This window comes from Hylobates moloch, unplaced genomic scaffold (genome assembly GCF_009828535.3).
Source record: "Hylobates moloch isolate HMO894 unplaced genomic scaffold, HMol_V3 SCAFFOLD_21, whole genome shotgun sequence".
NCBI classification, from domain to species: domain Eukaryota; kingdom Metazoa; phylum Chordata; class Mammalia; order Primates; family Hylobatidae; genus Hylobates; species Hylobates moloch.
Window position 1 is genome coordinate 51,740,091 of NW_026652296.1, and position 25,333 is coordinate 51,765,423.

Here is a 25,333-nt window from a genome sequence, read left to right on the forward strand (position 1 = left end):
AATAACTACCATAATTTCGAAGTAATGAGTATAAATGATTCTTTTCAGATATAGCTGGCAAGTGTAATGTGGCTATTTCTATTGATAACAAATTCACAGGTCTTCTTATACTGCAGTGGTTTAATGCCCATGTTCACCACTGAAGGAAATTCTACCTTTCATTTGAGGTTAGTAAAAACTGGAGGTGTAATTTTTTTCCCATCCACGTTCATAAACTCTGACAGATCCCCTCACCCCAATACTGATAACCCCTGAGTGATTTACTGAACTAGGGTGCAAGGGAATCCCTGCATAACAGTTCTCTGAATCCAAAATAAATTGACACAGAAAACCGTAGAAGTCAGATTTAAAACTCTTTTTTTTTTTTGAGACGGAGTCTCGCTCTGTCGCCCAGGCTGGAGTGCAGTGGCACGATCTCAGCTCACTGCAAGCTCCGCCTCCCAGGTTCACACCATTCTCCTGCCTCAGCCTCCGGAGTAGCTGGGACTACAGGCGCCCACCACCACGCCTGGCTAATTTTTTTGTATTTTTAGTAGAGACGGGGTTTCACTGTGGTCTCAATCTCCTGGTCTCGATCTCCTGACCTCGTGATCCGCCCGCCTCGGCCTCCCAAAGTGCTGGGATTACAGGAGTGAGCCTCCTCGCCTGGCTAAAACTGTTGTATTAGTCCCTTTGAATCTTTTGTGACCTCTTGTTTGGTGGTAAAATTTGAACATACGTGTTAAGAATTGTATTAGCAAAATGCCACTAATGATAATTTTTAGGGAGCCTCTCCAGTGTGACAGGCATTGTGCCTAGGGACTTCCAGGTGCTTCATGAGTCCTCAAATAACTTTGCAAGGATGGAGGAGTAAGCTTCATTTTCAGATGAAAAAACGTGAACCCAGAGAAGCCCAATAATTTGGATAAGGTTGCACATACATTGAGAGTAAAGGCTTTTTAACCAGAAGTCTTCTCGTTTCCCCATCAACATTATCTGGGGAGCAGAGTAAAACTACAGATTCTAGGGCCTCACCACAGGGATTCTCAAATAATGTCTGGGATGATGCCCTAGAACTAATATCTTTCAAAGGTCTCCTAGGATGATTCTAATACAGGGTGCCTTTGAATGCACTTTGAGACACAACGATTTAAAGCTGTCTCTGGCCCGGGTTGCTTGGTGTCTGTTCCAGGGAAGTGTTTGAGCATGATGCCAGTTGGAACCACCTGCCTGGTAAAACCCACCCCTACACAGGCAGCAGTCTGCTTCACCCGGATGCTGCAGGTCACTCCTACCGTCTTTCCTCCCCTTTCTCCATTCATGTTTCTCAGGTGTTTCTTCCCACACCCATGTGGTTTGCCAAGTCTTTGCTAATGGAAAGATTGGACAATTGACAAAAAGAGAGAGATGATAGTTTGGAGGGCGTTCTCAGGCTCCAGATAAGCGAGTGCTCCCTGCCCCTCTGAGGCTGTTTCACTGGGAACTGTCTCCTGGGACTGAGGGAATCCTGCAAAGAACCATGCTCTGAATTTAAATCAAAGTCACCCTCCCTCAAGAGAAATCCACATATGGTCCATCTGGCCTGGCTTTTCCAGGCAGGCATACCCAGCAACCAGGTCCAACATCCTCTTGTGCCCACAGGCGTTTGTGTTTAAAATCCCAGTAAAAAAGAAAAATGACAGTTCAAGGGGTAATTGAGCGTCTGTGGTTTATATGTTTTCTTCCCTGTCTCTGAAGCTTGAGAAGCAATGCAGATAAATGGGCCATTGCCTCAGGCTATTCCTGGCCCAGGAGCAGCTGCAAAATTTTAGGACAAAGGCAATGACAATGAGTACGGAGAGGGCCCAGAGCTGAGGCACGGGGTGAAGTCAGTCTCCCTAGACACTCTGAGCTGGGAGAATGCCAGGCACGGATGTTTCCAGAGACCACTGCTCCTGCTCTATGTCATGAGGCTCCCCTTTATCGTGTTTAGTTGATGATAAAGATGAAGACATGGCTGAGAGAAATAAGGCACGGTTCAAAGGCAACTAGACTGAGTTTGAGATATAATTTTTAAATAGCTAGGTAAAAATTGCGTGGTAAACAATATTGATAATCATAACAGTAATTGTAATAATGGCTTTTTATACATCCTGCACATTACTTGTGGAAAAATCACTGTTATTTGGATTCTGGAAGGATTGAAGTAGCTGAGACACAGGGATGTCAACACTTTCTAAAGATTCACGGCACTCTGACATTTTGAGAATGACATGTTTGTTGTATGTTGTTTGTTCTCTTGTCAGTCTTTCCCTATAGAAACTAAGGTCAAGTTTGTTACTTTATAAGCACTACTCAGCCTGTACTCAACAGGTGCACAAAACAATAGTAGGTGTTATGTACATTTACATAACAATGATGTAATTACGTGACAATTCCAAAACTAATAATAAGCCTTATGTTTTGTGAAAGCAAGTTTAAAGAAAAACATACACAGATGGGAGCTTTCAGACATATGACTCAGAAAGGTTTGAGATTTCTTTTTCAAAAGGGTTGCAGAAGGGAATGGTAACTCACTGTGATTTCCTAGATAAATCTAAGTGTCCATTTCTCCCCTAAATATTCAGATGGGTCCAAATAAGGAATATAACGTTTAAAGAAAATACTGGGATGCTAAAAAGGAAATGGTTTGTCAAGTTTAGGGAATGTGGGTGAGAAGATCACAGATCACAGATGAGTATAAGAATGGAGTTAACCATCTTTTAGTTTTCACCAAAGGTATTTTTTTCCTTGTGCAACATGAAAATTTTAGGAGGAATTAGAGATTTTTCCCTCACTGGTAAGAGGCAGACACTGAAGAGAGATCATGAAGACAAGAAGATTGTGGTTAATAAAACAGCAAACAAATGGGTAATAGGACAGAAACTGGATGATACTTGGTGAGATTGCTGGGATAATGAATTTCTGAAGATATCCTATTGTGAGCAGTTTGAAGACAGGGAGAGGAGTTCATGAGCTGCCTCTCATATGGTGGAGACTGTATATGTGGAGGGAGAGAGTTCCACTCTAAAACCAGAGAAAAGATTTTTCCCTACTCCCACTCAGACATTCTGGGAAAAAAAATGATTATTTAGAAAGTGAATGAAATTCAAACTATGTGCATTTCTCCAGGAATTTTCCTTCAAATGGAACTCAGCTTAGGCTACTATGTCCAGTCCACCTTTTTAATCCAAAGTGAAATGCCAAACTCAAGACCAAGAAGCATCAGAAGCAATATTAGACCAACTGGTCAACAGGTGCCATTATTAAAACTATTCATATTTGCCAAAAAAAATCCATTTTTTTCACCTAGAAAAGCCGACTTCCCCCTCATTGGTTCCCTGCCCTCTCTTTGCTTTTCCTCTTGCAAACATGCAAAATCCGTCTTCATCTTTTCCTCTTTCTCCTCTGGACACCAAAGAAACTATTTTAGCTTTGTTTTCTTGTTTCAAGAAAGCAGCCAAAGGCCAGAGAATAGTGTGTTTTAATTCATTTTGAAAAACAAACTCACACAGATTGATTCTTCAGGTCCCCTGACTTGGACCTGGCACATTAAGAAGTCCAAACAACTCTGCATAGTTACATTAATCGTTTTCTTGTGCTGCAAAGTCACTGGATGCGGGTAGCAGTGAAACATTCCCAAGACAATCACTAAACATGCAGAATGCCAGCCAGAAGCATGGATCACTTTCAGGGGTCTTGCTGCAGGGAGCATGAGGTTGTATTTTGTGTGCATTGACAACTGTATAGGATAAGCCAGCTGTGTCCAAGGGAGCAAAGCACCCCCTATTCTTCTGAACCTAAAGGGGTTTCCTCCTCAAAGAAGCTGTTTTCAATCCCTAAACTTTGGGGCCAGATACAGCTCCAAGTGGCATTTATTGCTCCTTGGAGAGTCAAAGCCAAGCCACCATGAGCATGAAAGCTGTCTGAACCCCTCCTTCCCTCCTCCCCAGCATGGAGAGAATAATTGCCATTTCACCCTACAAATCCAAAAGAGTCTCCCCCATCCCTGGATTTAAGCATGGACACAAGCCAAGCAAGCCTCAGATACCCAGGCCTGTTTGATTGTAGCTATGTTGGTGTATCTCGTGTACGAGATGGAAAAGTGCTTTTGTTGTTCTACCTGATCCAGTCGGGGGAGCAAGAATAGAGGGTGCCTGCCTAATGGCCCCTAGCCCATGTGCTTATACTGGGATCTGTCCCGAGGGATCTGCACCTGGTTGGCAGTCATTTTGTGGTGGACGTGGTAAATTGCGAGTGTTACCACGATGACGAGGCCCAAGATGAGCCCCAAAATCAGGGGCAAGGTTTCTTCCAGTTGCTCCCGCTCATCCACTGGGCATTTATGCTCTGCAATGGGAAAGAAGAAAAGCAGTGAGCTCTGGTCAAAATATTCTGAATCAAAAGTTCTACAAAACAAAAAGGGAAATGGATGTAAAAAGATTTCTCAAGGAAGGTTTGGGACTATTTTTCAGAAATAGTTTTCCCTAACCAACCCCTAGGTTAACACTTAATATTCTTACATAATGTGTAATAAAAATACATCAATTAAATAGGACAGCATTTAATTATTGGATTCCTGGCAGATGTCAACAAAACATCAAGATAATTTATTTAAATGTTCAGAGTTTCACCATTAGACACAGTCATCGTCATTTTTATTGTTGATTCATTTTTAACTTTTTATTAAAGTAATATGTACACATAACGCATTATATAAAAATATATGTTTCAAAAAGACTGAAAATACCAAGTGTTGGTGATGATGTGGAATGACTGGAACTTGTAACACCCTTGTTGAGAAATGTTATGACCACTCTGCAAAACTGTTCGATAATTTCTAATAAAGACAAACATACCCAGCATCCCATTCCTAGGCATTTACCCCAGGAAAATGAAAACATAGTCAACACAAAAAAGACTTGAACATAAATGTTCATAGCAGCTTTATTCATAACAGCCTAAAACTGGAAACAACCAAAATGTCCATCAAAATGGAATGGATAAATTGTGGCATATATTCATATAATGGAACAGTAGTCAGTAATAAAAAGGAATGAACTATGGCTACACATAACAAAATGGGTGCATCTCAGAAATATTTTGCTGACAGAAAATTGCCAGACACAAAAGAGTGTATACATACTGTATGATTCCATTTATATGAAGTTCAACAGCAGGTAAAACTAACTTTGTGGTGACAGAAGTCAGAATGTGCTTCTATCTGGGGAAAGGAACACAAGGGAACTTTCACCTGTGGTGGAACTATTGTAGATCTTGATCTAGGTGATGTTTACATGGTTGCGAATATAGGTACAAAAGCATTAAACCATACACTTTAGATTTGTTTATTACTTTGTTATTTTTTATTGATACACGCTATTCATACATATTTATGGGATACATGTGATATTTTGTTACGTGCATACACTGTAACGATCAAGTCAGGGAATTTAGGATATTCATCACCTCCAGAATTTATCATTTCTATGTGTAGAGAATGTTTCAAGTCCTCACTTCTGGCTATTTTGGAAATGTACAACACATGATTGTTAACTATAGTCACCCTACTCTGCTATTGAATATTAGAACTTATTCCTGTCAAACTATATATTTGTACTCATTAACCAACCTCTCTTTAGTCCACTCTCCCCAACACACACACACACACACACACACACACACACACACACACACACACAACCATATCCTTCCCAGCCTCTGGTATCTCTCTAACTCCCTGAGGTCAATCTATTGAGCTCCTACATGTGAGTGAATACATGCAATATTTGTCTTTCTGTATCTGGCTTATTTCACTTAATGCAATGTTCCAGTGCCATCCACATTGTTGCAAACGACACCATCTCACTGTTTTCAATGGCTGAATAGTATTCAATTGTGTATATGCACCACATTTTCTTTATTCATTCATCTGTTGATGGACACAGGTTGATTCTATAACTTTGCTATTGTGAATAATGCTGGAATAAACATTAGGGGTGCATGTAATATATGTAAATTATGCTATAATTTTTAAGTAAGTATAGAGCTTGATGAATTTTTGCAAATGAACATCTCATGTAACCAGCATCTAGATCAAGAACACAAATGTTAGCAGCACCTCAGTGTTGATTTATTTTTCACCCTCCTAAAATTCAAGATAGCTTCATAGTGCTGAGTCTCCATTTTTTTACATAGAACCGCCATCAACAAAAAACTATTCTTGGGAGACCTTCTAGTGGTCAAACAGTTTGTCAGGCTAAACAGAATTACATTCCTAGAACCCAGAACAGGTTCATTTGCTTCTTGTGGGTAACTGGTGGCCTTTTAACCAAAATCAGGAGCCACAAGTGAAAAATAAACAAGCTTTACATGTCTCTTCATAAAGACCAAGTTTTTTTAAGTCCAGATGACCAAGTAAACATTTATTAAGTACCTACTGTATGCCAGTCTCCTCCAGAATCCCTATTGACATAGTGCCTTCTCTCACCTTGCCTGAGATCAGCAGAAAGGAAAAGGGATGAGCTTTCCTCTCTAATAATAACAATTAGTGGAGACTTACATTCACATATACAGCCTTTGAAAGCTGCATACTTGACATTCCTAGTCCCTAAATTAACAATCAGTTCTAAGCACAAAGATTATCTGGTTAACAACCCTCTGAGGTACACAATATTATTATACTCATTTTACACATAAAGTAATCAAGTCATAACGATAAGTGGTTTGCCCAGGGGTAAATGAAGCCTGATGTGAACTCAAACAACTTAACACTATAGTTGGGGCAGCACTTAACAGACCTAAACCACTGGCATTAAAAGGCTGCAGAATCCCAAAGTGGAGCAGAAAGGAGGATTTGTCAGTTCAGTTTCCTGACTGCATGCTGGTTGCAGAGGTTCATCCAGCATCTGAAAATTCAATGAGCTGGATACTTATTACAAAGGGGAACAAGGAAGCTTTCCAGGGTGATGAATATGTTGATTTCTTGATTGTGGTGATGGCTTCACAGGTGTATTAATAAGTCAATATTTATTAAATTACATGCTTAAATGTGTAAAATAATTGTACCTAAATACGACTGTTTTATATGTGTATATATATAAAACATATATATGTGTATATATATACACACATATACGTATATATATATATACACACATATACATGTATATGTATCTACATAATACACATGTATATAATAGAAAAAGAAATTCTTCTAGAAATAGCTTTTTTAAAAGATAGTTTGGCAAATGCTAGAGAAATGTTAAGGACTTATTAGGACTAAACTGAGCCTTTCTTCTTATTACAACCAAAAGATTGAAAAAGAATTTTCAGGGAACTTTTTCCCCCACTATTTGATTCCATTCTAATGAGTCCCAACACTTTGAGGGTCAGCCTGGACAAATACATCCATTGCTCCAAGGACAAGACCTGAGATGACACAGTGTATCAGAAAGAGTGGAAGGCCTAGAACTTCATGATGCCAGCATGGCACTCTTCTTCTCCAATATGATACCATATTGCCTCTTTGAAGAGAAGAATGAATAGAAATGGAATCATGTGGGGTAGGAATTTTGTTAACAACAAAGGTTTTTTTTTCCTCACAATAACACTCTGTTGCCCATGTAATGTTAACAGATTGCAGGGTTTGATTGGTTTGCAGGCGCTAGTGGCAATCTCATACAATTTTTTTCTTACTTAATACAATACATTGAATAGAAACAAAGAATTTTTAAAAATTTTAAAATATTAAGTAATACACTGACTTCAAATTATTTAGTAATAAGGCTAAGTCTGTGTTAAATGGTAAAAATAAAAAATAAATTATCTCACAAAAAGTAGCAAAGACCTCAGGACCTTCAGACTCTCATCTATGCACCATTCCAGGCTGCTACTTGAGTAGGCCCCAGGCATCTTTACAATGTTGCGCTTGTGGCTCTAGCCTCTGCCTCTTCCCTTCTTAACTCTCCCCTGCAGAGCAATTTCATAGTTACCCAGACTCTCAGACCATGGTTTTAGCTCACTTCTTCCTGCTTACACTCTAGTTACCCAGGCAAACAATCAGCCAGGAGCCCGAAATAAAACATCTACCTCCCTAGGCAGAATGGGAGAGGCAATGGAGAAAGAGTTGTGTCTGGGTGCACGAGCTTATGTAGCAAAACCACTGGAGAACATGGACAGGTGGTGTTCTGTGTGGCCCCAACTACAAGTATTCAGGACAGGGAGGGTGGGGGGTTAAGAAAGTTTCAGGAGGAAGGGAGGTTGGAGTTGGCTTGGGAAGAATCTGGGGATGGGGCACCAAACGACCTTGACCAATTTGTAAAGTCCTGTTTTCTCTTTTCTCTTGGTTTATACCATAACAATGAATAAATAGATATATAGTTAGATATAGCTGTAGAAATAGAGATATACATGAACTTCTGGTGGTCTCCATAGATGCAGATCATCACATCAAGAGGGAGTAGATGTAATGGAACATTGTGAGGGAAAGAGATGATAGTGGGCTCAGATCCCAGATCTTCCACTGTCCAATCCTGGGTGAATCTCTTAATCTACTAAGCTTCAGTTTCCTGTAAAATCGAGATGACACCTACTTTACAGGGTTGCTGTATCAAGCATCATACTACAGAAGGCCAAGCACAGTGCCTGGCACAGAATAGCTTTTCTGTCATTGTTCACTATAAAGATAGAAGTCTTATACATTTAAGTCTTCTATGTACTTCTTTTAAGTATGGGAGTCTTTGGAGCTCAAGTACCAAAAGTATTATTTCTAAATCGATAATAAAAAGAATGTCTCACATCTCATTCTTTAAGAAAAATAGAGAAAAAATGATATAGTGTAGTAAAGAAGGAGAAAGAAAAAATATGCTTAGAATACTATCATGATTTATTTCTCAGACAATTATCTTTTGTTGCTTTAGGAAAAAAAAATAGAATTAATCACACCACAGGAAAGGGCAATATAAAGAGGATATCAACTATGAATATGTCAAAAAGTATCATAGCTAATACCAAATCCCACACTTACCAACCTCTAATCAGTAAGTGGTCAAATAAAAAAGAATTCCTGAGCGCACTCTCTTAGCCACCGTTTCAAAATCCACAAAGCTCTGAAAACCAAAAGTACTTTGTAATCACTTGTTTGGCAGCAAAACCTGACTTAGTCTAATGTGAGGCTGCTTGTAGTTTTCAGTCATCCTACTTAGTATGATGTTTCACATGTTTCACCGCAGGAAACAGAGATATTAATATGTTTGATTGCGTGGGGCTGCCCTGACTCTTCCATGGTCTTATGTAATATATAAACTGTGCGCTGTATAGTCTTCCTAAAGTCTAAGATATTCTGAATTCTGAAAACCATCTAGCACCAAGGTTTTGTTTGTTTGTTTTTTGTTTTTTTTAGTTCGATCTGGGTTTTAGATGAGGGATTATGAACCCATAAAAGCAGGACATGCTTTTCTCTTTCAGGCTTGTCAGTGCTTTTAATCTCTGCCTATGACCCATGGGGGAAAAAAAAAAAAACAAAAAAAAACCGCATTTTACATGGCAGCTTAGAGCATATGTACACGCAGAGACCTAAAGCAGAAGTTTGACAAACAATAGTTATCCTTGCTTTATGCATCTAATAATTTATGCTGTATTCTATTCTGTTTCATTTAAAACAATGCTGCTCATGACCTACTAAGAAAAGGTTGTAGTCTTTTTTGTGCAAGTATAATAAAACTAAGGACCCCTTCTCAGAATAATGTTTATGAAAGCATAAAAAATAAAATACATACAATTACAAGGGAAAGTGAAATTCAGCCATTGAATATTTTTAAAAGAATTTCAGATACAGTGATATATGTACTTCCTTATTGGAACACATATATGTTGGCTATGATTATAAAGCAGTGAGAAGCATAAATGTTACTTTGCAAGATCTGCACAAACTAATATGAGATGAAAATACCTATGATTTCTATTGGTGATAGTCACAGGTACTGCTAATACTACTGTGGTCTGTCACCTTCATTTATAAACAAAGAAAATGCTAAATATTAATCAGAAGTTAGTGAAAATAAAGATATAAATCTTTTTCTCTGAACTCTGTCTATAAACTATATACACCCCAGGGTTAAAATCTTGTATTGTAAACTGATAATGCAACCCACAGATTACAAAACAAGGAAGGCCTCTGATTTCTGCCAGGGAGAAGAGCATCTGTTGGCTTAGCCCGGACCACATCTGGCTTCAGATCTCCCTGAACCCCTGACTCCCTGTCCACCTCCACGGGACTTAGGGTCCCTCATGCCTCTGCTCTTGGTGGACTCAGGGCTCTAGAGTACACACAACAGGGGCCCAGGGTAAGTGGCCTGTGGCTGGAAGAGACAAAAACCAGCCTCATCACTGGAAAGAACCAGATGAAGACAAAACAAACAGTAAATGCATAATCTGTTGCCAGCTGCCAGTTGCCAACAAGGGTCTCCTCAACCCTTAACCCAAGTGTGCCCACTAAAATCATAATTTATCTTAGGTGCTGGTTGCTAGATATGTGTTTTATTTCATGACAGCATTTTAAAATTATATTGACTCCCTGGGGTAAACTACAAGAGCACTTCATTGCACCCCCAATGGACGGCACTGGGATAGGCAATGGAAGCAGAGGCAAGCTCTCTGCTTCCTCAAGCTCTCCTAGCACCATGGACTGAAACTGTTTGAAGAGGAGGGCATGCTTTTTGCTGGCTGTGCTTCTCCTGTTGTTTGGCAGGGCAAGATAGAGAAAGGGTTTGACGCTCTTTCCATATGTTCCCTGTGCTGGCTCTGGACTCCTATAACATCAGCAAAATGTATTTTGTATACTGAGAAGCTGTTAAGGTGAGTGGGCTTTGGAGACCTTTGACTGCAGACAAGCTGATACCCTCACCAAGATGTAAGCATTCGCTAGGCACGGTGGCATCACCACCCAGCTACTTGGGAGGCTGAAGTGGGAGGGTTGCTTATGCCCAGGAGTTCAAGGCCAGCCTTGACTCCCATCTCAAAAAAAAAAAAAAAAAGGTTTAAGTATTAGAGAAGAAAAAAATAATAAGAGCAAGTGTTGTTTGATGCCACTGTATGCCAGGAACATGACATGCATTGTATACACCCTATCCCACTAGACTGAAAGTTTCAGCGAGGCAGAGAAAGTTCTTATATCCCAGTACCTAGGTGTAGTGAGTGGACACAGACACTGTCCATTCTTCTTTCAGCATTCACCAGTCCCATATATCCCAACAGGTTTTGACTCCAAAGTAGGTCAGAAGTCCCAGGGAGTTAATGCTTCCACAACAACCATCAGTGATAGATGGCATTTGGTGGGTAAACACTGGGTTGCTCACCCTCAGATGAGATAATTCTGAGGCATATCCTATGCTCTCTACAGAGGACAGTATCTGAACCACAGAATTCTATGACTGGCTAACTCCATGGCCGAAGGCTGGGGCTCCATCTTGGAGTCCTCAACACAGTTCTCAGCTGTGTTCATAACAGATTATTTCCCTTTGGCTGCTTACTCAGGAGGCCTTGAGGACCAACTATCTAGGGTGGCATGTTTCTTGACTGGGAAGTGCCAGGTAAATCACAGGTCTACAAAACTCTCTGGATCAGCAAACGCTTCATGCATCTGTGACATGACAGCTTGCCCCAGGACGCTCTACTGGGGGCCTGGTATATAGAGAAATGTAAGCCATGTTCATTTCCACTAACGCTGAAGTTCCCGCAGATCTGGGTAAAATACAGATTAAATGGCATCTCCCAATCATGATGCTAGGAACAATAATAAAAAGCTCATGAATTTGGGGTACCCAACAAACTCTCTAAATGCCTCTCACACTCACATGTTGATTATAGCTACTCAGCAGGAGCAGCTGTGGCCTTGAGATACTAAGGACAAAAGCTCTGACACCCAAAGACAGGTTCTAGAAGGGAAGCCTTCACCAAGTCACTTCACCTCCCTGTATCTCAGCTGCTCCATTGTGAATGGGGATCTCAGCATCTTTCTGCAGTTCTGTTTTATTTCTTTTTGTTTTGTTTTGTTTTGTTTGCCCCTTGAGAGAGAATTCAAAAGGGACCAATCTCTATGTGATGTATTTTAAATGCCTGATAGACCTGAATCCTGAATAAATGGAAATAGAGGTAGCCTTCCTATTCTATTCTGTTTTTTCTGACATAATGCATAAAAGTTTCCTTTTACTCAAAGTATTAGAATACTCAGGCTGGTTTCTTCCCTCCCAGCAACACATCCCCCTTCCCATCTCAGCCAGAAATCACATGAGGCTCTCAAAGGGAGTTGCAGGCCTTTGAATGAGGTCCTCAAGAATTAATTGTGGAAGAACAAGGTAATCAACCCCAAATGAGAAACAAAGTGCCTCAGATTGCAGGGGTGATAGCTTCTATTGCAGAGGTGATAGTTGCTGCACAAAGTGTATTTGGTAAATAAATGAGCCAAAGATGGCCTCTGTGTATTGGACTCTAGGTGGTTTATTTCTTCACTGAAGGCTGAGACTGTTAGCTCAAAACCTGTTGGCGCCAAACTCCCAAATCTTTACACATCCAATTATTTTTAAAATAGCTTAAATAAAAAAATTTGCAGCTGTGTAGAGCCTGCCTGCTTTGCATACTCCTTGAAACCTCATGCAACAGCTGTTACCCATTGATAAGACACAGCCTTGGAGTTCTAAGGCTCCAAGGCACTGCTGCCTCTAGAAGCTCTGGGACCCATGGACTCCCTGCTGTGCTGCTGAGCAGATGTCACCTGGACACATAAACCCCTCTGCAAAGCCCCTCTGCTTTGGGTATTCCCTTGTCCTCTTCCTTTTCTGGATGGTGGTCCCATAAGCCTCCCTCTGGACAGTTTCCTGCTGTGAGGGGCTTCCCTTCTCATAAGTCCCTGTCCAAGTGTCACTCAATGAAGCTTATTGTGCCTTTAATTCTTCAAACTCTCTATAGTGCTCCACAAGCCAGCAGTGTCACCTGAGACCTTGCTAGCAACAGAGCTTCTAGGGGCCCACTCCCAGACCTAAGTGAACCCAAGTCTGTGTGCTAACAATATCACCACAGTCATTGCACATTGCAGCTGAAGTTTCATGAGCACATTGCTGGGCTAAGAGACTTTTGTTTGGGGATCAGTGTAGTAGCCAAGTACAATGCACTAAAGGGACTCCTGTGATAAAGATGTCAACCTCCATTTGGGCTGCTCTCAGCCCTTGTGAGTGTCCACTTACCGACATCGTGGACCCTTTCTTGATTTTCTCATAAGGCCTATTCAGTAGACAGGTGTGAAGAGTGCCAGGTATGATCACCTTACGCAGGGAATAGACTCTTCACAGGAAACCATTAGGCTGAGCTGGACAGTGGCCACGGTCCAAACACACGAACACACAAACACACACACACACACATGAACGCACAGACACACCCCTGCAGTGAGTGTGCAGATATATGACATGATATTCCCTCCCCATGCAAGCATACTCCACTCACACGCACACACTGAAAGCCCCTTGAGCTTCTATTCTGGGGATAAAGACCCAGTGCTAGATCCTGAAAAGGCACCCAAAAGGAATCTTTAAAATTCCACCAAATCAAAAACAATGATCTCTTACAAAACACAGTCGGGGCAGGTGCTGAGAGGAACAGACGGGAGGAGCCAGGAACAAAAAACCACAGCCACACAAAGGCACACTGATCCAGTGAGTGATTCTGAATGAGGCTTGCCACCTCCCAGGAATGTCAAGGCATAAGCCCAGGGACACCATGCAGGAGAGAACATCCTAATTATTAGCCATAAAAGCCTGGGGTGAGACAAGTGCCGTTTGCTTGTGACTTCTCTATTTGCATTTAGGAGGTTATATATAGTTACAAACTCTCTATGTCTACCCAGCAGCCTTCCCTATCTAGGACCTTGAAGTGGATCAAAATTGGTTTTAAAACAAAAGATACCACTTACTCCATGCAATGAATTGTACTGATTTTTAGGAAAGTAGCTCTGCTCGTTATTCAGTACTTATTTATTCTTACTTTATATACAATTCTAAAAGTCTATGAGGTTTGATTTCTCAAGCCATAGGCAACTATAAACAATGCCTTAAAAATAACACAGAATGGTAAGGAGCTAGGAGAAGCAGCAATTATAGCACCAGTGGTAACAGGAAGTAAAGAAGTGCCTGGTAACAGCTAATCAGCAAAAACTAGAAAGTCATTATAAACTATTAAGAGTACCCATATAAACTGAAAAGCATTTATGGCAGGGTCCTGGGTACTAGGAACTAACATTATATAGTCCAGTTATCTTCATAATAAATTCCTTGTCATCAGTAATCATAATAAGTCAAATTATACTTGATTATGCTTAATATTTTCAGTTTAAGAAAGACACTGACTGTTACATTTTATAAATACTTCCATAAACAAAAAGATCTTTAAAAGCTGTTAAGGTCTTGACACAGTTTAGTAGCTTCAATTTTGTAGAAAATATGTTAACATGGGATAGCCTATCCTTCCACCTGAACAGGTAAGTGTGACACTGCTTTACTAAATATATGACATTCTGATTTGCATGACATGGCAGCATTTGGAAATCTCTACTAATTAAATCCACACCGTCAAAATATAAATTCAGCCAAAGTTAACTAGACATCTGCAATATGCCAAGCACTGTATTAGGTGCTAATAATATAAACGTGAATAAGAAATGGGCCCTTTTCTTAAAGACGATTTATCTCAGGACTTCTCAAATGCCTTCTCAATAATCAAGGTGGAAGGTGGTGCATTCTATTCCGTAATAGGTTGAGTGGGAGCTGTATTTTATGAAAGCTAGAGACCTTAGAAAATAATCATAGATGACAAAGGTGGAGATTCTCTAATATCCTGAACGCCGGAATTGTTGTATTCACCTGGAGGTCTCCAACCTCCAGATGTGCATAAACAAAGCAATCACAATTTTTTTCTTATTTTTTTCCATGTAGAATAAACAGAATATAAATTTTAATAACCTCCTTTGTGAGGGAGAGAGAATAAATGATATGAATTCACTTATCCCACACTTGCCTAACGTAAATTGTTGCTTGACTTGAACGAATTGCAGAAATTTTGACTCCCCTTGTGCCCTACCTCTGCAAGGGTGCTGAGAATGAAAGAATGTGGTTGACCTGAGCCTGCCAGAGCACAGCTGGGTCCCCTTTCAGAGGCTAAACAGACCGAGAGACAGCCTTGCTCCACACTCTCAGCAGAAGCAGCTGGTGTTAAATGGCTCAGCCTTCAGGGACCCTTCCCTCCCTGGAGCTTAAGGACATCCTCCTCACGAAGGTGCTCGGTGGAAAGACTTGGTGAGTCCATGATCAGTGCATACACACCCACCCCCGCTGCCTTCTGGATGCACAGAAACTTGGACTCACAGCAGCAGAACCTTCAGCTAGAAGTATCCAAGAGAATGAGAAGAAACTGAGACCCAGAAAGGCAAAGGCCCTTCCTCCATCTGTAGCTCTCTAGATTAACTAACTTCTTAAAGATTTTAGCTGCTTTCTCCTTGGGAAGTTTGCATCAAAATTACAGTTTTTTCCAAAGTGACTTTTTAAATCGTTTTCCCTATGAAGGTTCATCTTTTGGCAAAGGAAAGAAGATAGGGAGAGAGGGAAAGATGAAATATAAGAAGGGAGGGAAGAAGGTAAAGAAAAGAAGAAGGAGGAAACAAAGGGAGATAGAGAAGAAAGGACTAAAGTGAAGGAAGACAGGGGAGGAGATTGAGAGGGAGAAAGAAAGAACTACTGAGAAAAGTTCATACATTCAGCTTACTGCTTTTTTAGTCTTTGAAAATTATTAAAGAGGCAGGAAGTGTCATTTCAACCTAGAGGAAATCCAAGTGGTAACATCCTGGGGCCCTGGTAGGTCCCTCTCCCATCCTTCCTGAAATAAACTAGGTTTTCTTCCCCTCCATGCCCCGCAAACTTACCTTCACTGAAGACAAAATCTGAGATAATGTCAAAAGGTTGGATGTGGACCGCAGACAGGATCATGGTGACCGTCTTCTGTGGATCACTAGAGGCCAGTGAAATCGTTTGTTGAGCTTGACACTCATAGGACTTCCCAGCGGGGGTGACCAAGGCAGAGAGGTGGTGCGAGTTGGCTGTGTGCTTCCCAGCTACAGCAAGAGCCCAAAGCAATAGTTAGGCTCCTCTTGCTGGCAGAACCCTCATTGTTCCTAACCTAATGTGCCAGAGAGGTGGCTATTGCCTCTCAGTTCCAGACACCACACCCCTCCTGTACTCTGTTCCCTTGCCAGGGCTAGGGCTCTACAAATGGCATCAAGTGGTGATGAAGGACAAACACACCCATTCTCTCGAGAGCCAGGACTCTTTCAATGTTAATTTGGAATTCCTTTTTTTGAAGAGGAGAGTGATAGCTAAAAACCCAACCCTTATTACCGCATAAAACCTAGGCTGGGCATGGTGGATCCTGCCTGTAATCCCAGAACTTTCAGAGGTCAAGGTGGGAGGATCATTTGAGCCCAAGATTTCTAGACCAGCCAGAGCAACATAGTGAGACCCTGTCTCTACAAATACACACACACACACACACACACACACACACACACACACACACACACATTACAAAATTAGTCTGGCATGGTGACACATGCCTGTAGTCCCAGCTACTGGGGAAACTGGGGTGGGAGAATCTCCTGAGCCCAGTAGCTCACTCCAGGCTGCAGTGATCTATGGTGGTGCCACTGCACTCCACCCTGGTGGACAGAGTGAGACCTCACTTCAAAAAAGAAAAAAAAATCCCTAATAACGAAGATTCCAAAGACACAGAAGGAACAGTGACTTGGTTTTCCACATTTCACACGGGCCTGGCAAAGAATAAATCATCTTCCTCAACAAAGCCAGACACATTGCTGGTGCTCTGGATGCTTGTCCTTACACACATAATCCCCTCGGAAGGTCTGCCTCCCATTGCTCCTTTTCTGACCTAAGTTTGATTTTTCCTTTTTCCTTTTTGGTCTAAATTAACTGGGGTACATCTTGCATCTAAACTTTGATGAAAAAGAAAAAATCCTCCTTTTACTGTGATGACAAAAAGGGGTGAAAAGGGAAAGATGACACATGTATTTTTATATATTCAATAAAGATCCTTTCCTGAGTCAGGTGGCTGGGTGATGAAAGGCCTCATTGTGAGTGAAATAGACAACTTATAAAGAATAAAATAAATTTAAATGTGGTCTTTTAAATCCTGTCTGCAGATAGGAATATTGTTATTTGGGGGATGAACGCTCCTTTTGCCGAGGAGGATCTGGGTGAGTTGTCGGAGGGATGGGCCAGAAACGCTGGTAAATTATTCATGGTGCAGAATCCACTCTCAGGTGGCTGCAGTCGATGACCGAATATCCAGTGCGAGCCATGCTGCCATGCGCAAAAAGACACTGAAGGCCATCACATCCTGACCGAAAAGGGAAGTCGCACTGCCCCCTTTCAGTTTTAGCGCATAAGAAACAAAACCAGGGTGCGGAAGAAAATCAAAACGCAGCTTTGCCCTTCTCCGTGGTCCTTCAAAGGCCAAATCATAAGAGGTCGTTTTGAAGCACAAGAGAACGACAGGCCTTCAAGGGACTTCATCTAGGATCAGGCCACGGGTGACGTTTGGGTCCCCACGCCTGCGGCTCCTGGAGGATCTACAAGGCCTGAGACCCAGAAGACTCATGGGCGCTCCAGCCTCTTCAGCCCTAAAGAGCAAGCCGAGGAAGACTTGGCCTGGGACCTCAAAGCCCGGAACGGTTTCCAAAACCCTGAGGAATTCTGTCTCCGAGCCTGCTCTGCGAGTTCCCAGGGTCCCTCCCCAGCCATGCCAGCCTCTACTCACCACTGACTGCGTCTTTGAAGTGGGTTTTCTCGGAGGAGTCGTAGACAAACTGCACTTTGCTCAGCCTCCAAGTCCCCTCAGGTCCCTTGGACATGTTGTGGCTTTCCTGTTGAGCCGGGGAGGCGCGCTTCAATCGCCCCCGCAGCGTCTGGGTTCTTAAACCTAGGGGCCGCCACTTCCCACACCCACGCGGAGCCTCCGCCCCTCTGCCCGCTGGGCTCGGAGTTACCTTTACAAAGAGCATTGTGAGTGCGTACGCGCGATCCACCCAAAACACTTGCAGCTCCGACTCGCTGTGGCCACAGCGGCCCCTCACCTCAGCTCCCCGGGTCAATGCGATATCGGCCTGTTCTGTGATCAGCTGGGAACACAGACGCCCCGCGCCCCCTCAGCTCGCCCGGCCCCGGGGCGGGGGCTGTAAAGGGCGGCGCGTCCAAACTCTGGGTTGCACGCTTGGGCGCTCCTTTGCGCGCGCGCATCCCAGGTTCCGGGAACATGCGGTTAGATGCTCTACGTGCAGCCCGGGCCGATAGGGAAGCGGAGAGAAGGGGGTTTACTTTCAAAGCAGGCAGGGGAGCAGAAGGCATTACAAGCTGGAATCCCCATGCAGCATTCGGGAGCAGCCTGCCGGGGTGTGGGAAAGAAGGCAGGTATCCCACGTCTTCGAAGGGCCTCGAGAAAGGGTGCCCTTCGCCCTGGAGCCCTAGGAGCAAGCTGAGGGGGGAAATATTCCTTACATCTACATAATTGCTGGCCCACACATCATAAGGTACAATAAATTTGGCTGCAAACTCTGCCATGAGACACGTCGTCCCATTTTCCCGCACCACAAATATATCTTTTTCAGGGTTAGTGGAAAGGCCTGAGAGATTTTCCACTTCTTGTTCTGCCATGATTTGAGCCATTGTATCTGCGGAACAAACAGAACAATTCCATCAGTTCAGGGCTCAGGGATCCCACGCGTCTCGGGCGCTAGGGTGGGGAGACAGTGGTCTGCAGGCTTTTGGAGTGACAAAGTTCTCTGCCAGCAGCTGTGCGCTCTACGAGCTGTTTCTCTAGCCTGGGTCTAACAAGCCTCATTCCTTCGCTGTTAATTTATAATGAAAATACAATTAAAAAATTAAAAATCCTGACTTTGTTTGTAATATAGCTGGCTGTTTTCTACATCTTGGGATTTTAAACTAAATATTTCTTGCCAATGCTCTGAGCTCACGAAGCTGGCCTGTCTAGGCTGTGTCTGGAATATGCCACACAGGTGTATGGATCTCAGGGGAATTCCCTGCCACCGGCAAGGAATGCCCTCCCGCCTCCCCTAAAAGAAAAAAAAAAACGCAAAACATTAAGGGCCATATTTTTTATCTCAAGCTAACTGACTTGACTTTGCCGGCTCTGGTCTCTGTAAAGAGTGCCCGTCCTCTCTCCCAGTCGCCAAATCGCTACTCACGGAAGAACATCAGGAGAACTCGAAGTCTGTCGACGCTGGGGACCGCTCTTCCTTGGAGATCCATACTCGCAGTGCCCCGAATGAGGCCAGCTGTGCTGCTGCAGAGGCCGCCAGAGAGGGAATCCCTCAAAGTCGCCGCTGGAGTGGGCCGGGGTGAGCGAGGGGCGGGGGACAGAAAAGGAGGAGGGAGGGAGCGCGTATTCTGTGAGCGCTGGCTGGGACTTGGTGTCGAGTGCGGCACCGACAGCTGCTGGCAGAGCAAATCAGCTCGCTGCAGAGGAAAGGACCCCACGGCGAGGGAGCTGTCCACGGCTGCGAGTGCTGAAAGCAATCCGATTGTGTGGCAGGAGTGGCTGTGGCTTGGCTTGTGCGGAGGGCCAATGAGATTTGGGGGGACCTAAACTTCTCCCTGGGTCTGTTTCCTGTTCTGCAATTGCATCTGCAAAGATAAGTCTGTTCTGAGAAACTTAATACCACCCTCAGCCTTATTAAATCTCCTTACCAGGTACAGTTATTACGTGGTGTAGATACCTTATCAGTGGAGTACTGTCTTCTGAAAATGCATCTGGTTCCCGAAAGAAAACGGTGGAGCAAAAATTGTTGCTGATTCGGGGGAGGAGGGCTATGCAGGAATAGAGAAGGGAAAATGCTATGGCAACAGTTTCCTGAATCTGGAGACATCCCCTTCTCTCCCCTGATCTCAATGAGCTCATGGGTTTAAAGTTAAATTGACGCCTCCTCAAACGAGGCCATCAGACAATGCAGTAGCTCCATGTGGGCTTATTTTCCTGTGAATTTTGCTCCCGGGAGCATGAGGACTCTGAACTCTGGGGTCACCTACCCTCCAGCATTGTACTGTGACCACTCTGCCAAAAAGGGATGCAAGCAAATCAGAAGTTTTTGAGAGTTATCTAGTGTCTCCTAGGACAGAAATTTCAGAATTATGCCCTAAGTAATGTCACATAGTTATGTAAGAAAAACATAGACTGATATTACTCTAAAGCCTCTAGTGGAACAGAAGAACAAATACTACTGGGCTAATTCCTGTATTTACATATTTGGCTTGCTTATTTTTTATTTTTGCTCTGTAAATCAGAATACAGCTTTCAAAAATACACATGCAGTCCTCATCAATTGTAGTGATGTCTAAATATTTTACTCCTTAAAAGATATTTCATGATGCAAATAAATGTTGCATCAGTAATATAATGTTATAAAACAATGTCATATTAAAGGGAAAATTGCAAAGTATTTCACCTGCATTATCTAATTTGATTCTCCCCAATCTTAGAGGGTAGGCAAGGAAAGATATGAGTTATTGTGGTTGTACATACCCCAAAACTGAGGCTCAAATCAATTAAATGACCTTCCCAAATGTCACATGGTCAGTTAGAATTAAAATACAAAAATCACATGCTTTAACTCTGTGAAGATTATCTTCATTTCTCCTTAAATAATATTTTTACTCCATATTTTGACTTCCATAAACATCTTTATTCAATATCAAATAATAATCTGAAACCTGAAATCTCTATCATTAATTCACATTCTTGAAATTTATACAATGCTGTTTTAAGTATAATCACATTCTGGCATATCTGCCACAAAGTATCTATATAATGTTTTTGGCTTTCAAACATTATTCCTATATCAATCATTAGATCACTAGCAATTCAAATTATAAAGTAATATTAAAATTGACACTATATTTTGACATCTTGACTTTTATGTTTGTAGTTCAGTATTTCATCCAAACATTTCTCAACATCTTTACAAAGATGATTATATATAGAAGAAATGGTGCAAATTTTACAGGAGAACTTAACAGAAATGATTTTATACAGAAGATTGATACAAGGTCAGTTCTTATCAGTTGAAAGTGGAAGATATAACGTTTGTATGTGTTACATTTTTTTATGTTAACAATTATTATTAAACACTTATTTTCCTGTAGTACTGTGAAACTGGAAAACAATGAGACATGTAATAAAGTATTTATTCTCTCTCGCTCTCTCTCCCCAGTATTTCATGAAAACAGAAATGAGTAGGTTTCAGTCTAGGATTCACTACTTATTATTTTTGTGACCTTCTAAAGATTTTATTTGTTCTCATCTGAAAAATTGGGAAAATAACTCAGGGGATGACTAGTTAGACCAAATGGGCCAATGAGTATAAAAGCATTCTAAACAAAGTACAAATAGATCCATAAACATTAACTGAATACTTACTACTTCTAGTATGCTTGATGCTTTGAAACCCAAAAGATATTTATCATTACACAAGTAGGAGACATACCTATAAAAGATTTTGACAATTTCTCTTGCAGTATGTTATTGAAGATATCTTCACTATCTAAGTTGTTAAAAGATCAACTGAATTAATTCATGATTATCTGCCTTAATAATAAAAGATTAGATGAGTAGTAGCATTGGTCATTGATCTTAAAATGTTGTAGTTGATTTACAAATCAGGCGGTTGTTCCTTTGAAAATTATACCTGATATAAATGATCTCTTTGTTGACACTGGAGAGTGTACCCTAGAGTACTCAAATGAGTTGAAAGAACAAAAAGAAGCAATTTTAACCCTTTTTTTCTGGGAAGATTATTTTCAAAGCATAATCAGTTTAATGACTTTTTTAATGTTTAATCTTAAACATGGCTAACAAATACCCATTAATTTATCATCCTATCCACTGTGATACATTGCAATAGGAGTTCAGTCATTATACCTACAACTTTCACCTACATTAATTAAATATCTTTCTAATCATTCTGAAAAAAAGTCTTTGGTTCTCTAAAATAAGCAAAGAGGTGATCAAGGAGCAAAATTTGCCATTAAATTGCATTTTAATATATTAACGATGTTCCCCAGAGTTTGCTCTACTTTTCATTTCTCAAGTCTAAAAGATGGTAGGAGAAATTGACATAAATATGTACACCTGTGTGGGTGGTGACTGGGTCAATTTTTATTATTGCTGCTGGTGGTCAATAGAAACTGTTAGGGTGCAGTGTGACCTAAACACACTGGATTTAGGATCTCCTCTAGATCCTCTATGTCCTTCAAAGGCTGTTTTTCAATTCATATGGATACTTACTGAATTAGCCTTTATGAATCTCATGCCATTGAGAGGTTGCTGTTTTATAAAAGCGCAAGAAGAAGCCCTTGCATAGAACTTTCAATTTGGATGAGAAGAATTTACATAAAGATTCCAGTTAGCCTGGCACAGTGTCTGCATAAATGTTCACGGGGAAAAAAGTAAGATAGGCACCCAGGTGGGAGAGTGGTTGAAATTGATGAAAAAAGGCCTCTTGGAGAAGGTGAGTCTTGAAAGAAGTTGACAAACTGATGTAGGGTGGAAGGAAGGACACAGATGGAAGAAATATCTATTGAATAGGGAATCAATGCAAAGATGCAACTCTTCATCCGTCCATATTTATCCATTTGCAATAAAAAACAAATCAGGCCCTAAATCAACAATGCCTTATGTACTATAGAACTCCTATTTTATTTCCTTATTTGATAATTTACCCACATATGGCATATGCAAAAGAATGGCATATGCAAAATTTATTCTAAATAAAATTAAACTTTTCAAGTTGTTAGGGGCATCTTTATATACTTGGTTGTGCAAGCAATGGACTTGTATTTGTAGAATCAAGAAACAAAACTATGAAAATTAGTGAACAATACTAATAAGAAAAGCATATTTATAAGCTTCAAAAGGAAAAGGCTGGGCTTTGTTGCAGCTGAAATTTGGTTTATTGAGGTTTTAGTTCACTTTACAGTAAAGTGTAAAAATGTACTCCTTGCTCTGTTGTCCCCACAGCCACCAAGCCATCCCTCTGCAACCCACACACAGACAATGGAAGCACACCTGAATAACAGAAGCAGAAATAATTTAAACAAACAAGATGCACACAGCTGTTAAGCCAGACTTTCTACTCACCAAAACTTTTCTTGTGTTCAGCTTGTCGTAGAACAATTATTTCATTTAATCGTTGCCTTCAAAGACCTTTGCAACCTTTCCAGGATCTAAACTCTTGTGGGACAGAAACTGAAAAATAAATGTATGCACAAGAATTATTTTTCAGTTTCTATCCCACAGGGGTTTAGATCCAGAGCAAAGGGTACAATGTGTGCATGAGCAATGTATGCACAAGAATATTTTGCGCATACATTGCTAAGCCCTAGAATATTTGGAAAGAATCAGTAATTTCATTGAGTTTAGGCTCCAATGCACTCAGTCTGCATGCCCTTGGTATAATTTCCCTCATCCTAGTACTTCTTTGGTGTCTCCTGCATCTACTCTAATGAAACAACGGTTATTTCTGCAATAAGGGTAACCAGTGGAGGAAACAAGCCACCAGAATAATGGCCTTTTTATTGGCTATGTTCACACTGAGTCCTGAAAAAAATACCATTTATGAGTTCATTTAGAAGAATTGCCCTCAGCATGGGGCAATATAGAGAACTGCATCCTTATAGCAAACCCTAAATAAGTAAATGGTGAGGGGCCAGGTAACGATTCCTTAAAATTTCGGTACAAAATAAATCATTTTTGTCTTTTGAATCCATGATTAGTTAACTGCTCTAGTCAGTCTTACATTTTTGTTCAGTGATACACAATTCACTCTGCTATCTCGGGAGTGAGGAAAACCTTGTTAACTTGTGGGCAGGGCACCTTTCTGTAAGGTTGAATTAAATCTCATTTGAGGATTTTAAAAAATCTTTAATGTGTCTGTTCTCCAAGAAATGACATCTGTCACAATAGGCCTAAGGTTAGACAAACTGTGTCTCATTTAACATATTTTGCTACCTGAATTCTGTGATAATGCAGTACCCTAAAAATCTCTGAGATGTCACAGGAGTCCATTGTTCCCTTGGTTATTTACTCTCTCTCTGTCTTTTTTTTTTTTTTTTTTTTTTTGAGACTCACTCTGTCACCCAGGCTAGAGTGCAGTGGTGCACTCTTCGCTCACTGCAACATCTGCCTCCTAGATTCAAGCTATTCTCCTGCCTCAGCCTCCTGAGTAGCTGGAACTACAGGCATGTGCCACCATGCCCGGCTAATTTTTTGTATTTTTAGTAGAGACGAGGTTTCACTATTTTGGCCAGGCTGGTCTTGAACTCCTGACCTCGTGATCCGCCTGCCTCAGCCTCCCAAAGTGCTGGGATTACAGGTGTAAGCCACCGTGACCGGCCAGTTACTCTTTTAATTGTCTATCTGAAGATACCTGCATATTAACTTGAAGACATGTTTGGAACTAAGGAAAATTTATATTAATGGCCTTTGGGAAGGAGGGTTAGAGTGGAGCCCAGAGCCCACTGTCTCCTGTTGACTTTGCTTGCATTGTAGCTGGAGTCCTGGAATTCCCTGGGGTGCTCTGATGTGATTTTAGGACTTTGTTTTCTCTCTCTCTCGTTGTAAAAGCATATCAAGAAGTAACAAGGTAGTGGGAAAGGGAGAGTGTATTGGAAAGGCGAATGGGATGGGAGTATAAGAAGCGATATGTTAGTTATGACTTTGTATGACTCTAGTAGGACAACATCTGGAAGGAGTGGCTTCACTTCTCTGGTCTTCGACATACCTTTCCTAAAGGATACCTCCAGGACTACATGCCCCAATCTGAGCAATATCCTTTGGCTGATGGGGGGTAGGGTGCTCAGAATTTCATTATTAAAATGTAATATCTGAAAGCGCAGGAAGTGTGCGCTGCTCAGGACACATGGACCGTGGCCTGTGGTGTTACCTTCGGATGGCGCGGCGGTAGGTGGGCCTGGTTGCTTATGGTTCAGTATCCTTGGGTTGGCCCGCACGGCCGCTGCGGACTCCAGACTTGACAGCTTCTGCCGGGGGAAGGAAGATGCATTCTACTGTTGGGTGCCTCACTGCCTGCACCTCTGGCTCGCGATGTCCTCAGCCTGGGAAAGACGTCGGCGCTTTGCACCCGAGTTGGGCTCCTTGGCTCATTGGAGCAGCTGCTCCGGGTATAGCGATGAATGATAAAAGTCATGCC

At 41.6% G+C, this 25,333-nt stretch overlaps 1 protein-coding gene across 4 annotated transcripts; it reads right to left on the reverse strand.

Annotated features, from left to right (window-relative positions):
* Nucleotides 1–605: 605 nt before the first annotated feature.
* Nucleotides 606–24,812, reverse strand: LAMP5 (lysosomal associated membrane protein family member 5). 4 transcript variants are annotated; one of them, XM_032142721.2, is made up of 7 exons: nucleotides 23,263–23,307; nucleotides 19,847–19,937; nucleotides 19,316–19,413; nucleotides 18,609–18,781; nucleotides 17,872–18,232; nucleotides 15,965–16,153; nucleotides 606–4,347 (listed from the first exon to the last, which is right to left on the reverse strand). In XM_032142721.2, the coding sequence occupies exons 3-7, from the start codon at nucleotides 19,377–19,379 to the stop codon at nucleotides 4,169–4,171; spliced, it is 966 nt and encodes a 321-aa protein (XP_031998612.1). In that variant the 5' UTR covers nucleotides 19,380–19,413; nucleotides 19,847–19,937; nucleotides 23,263–23,307; the 3' UTR covers nucleotides 606–4,168. The 4 variants fall into 4 exon arrangements, with proteins under 4 accessions (XP_031998612.1, XP_031998608.1, XP_031998611.1 ...); XM_032142720.2 differs by having other exon boundaries at nucleotides 607–4,347; nucleotides 17,872–17,977; nucleotides 18,101–18,232; nucleotides 19,316–19,937; nucleotides 23,263–24,812; XM_032142719.2 differs by having other exon boundaries at nucleotides 607–4,347; nucleotides 17,872–17,977; nucleotides 18,101–18,232; nucleotides 19,847–24,812.
* Between the last annotated feature and the right edge of the window lie 521 nt (nucleotides 24,813–25,333).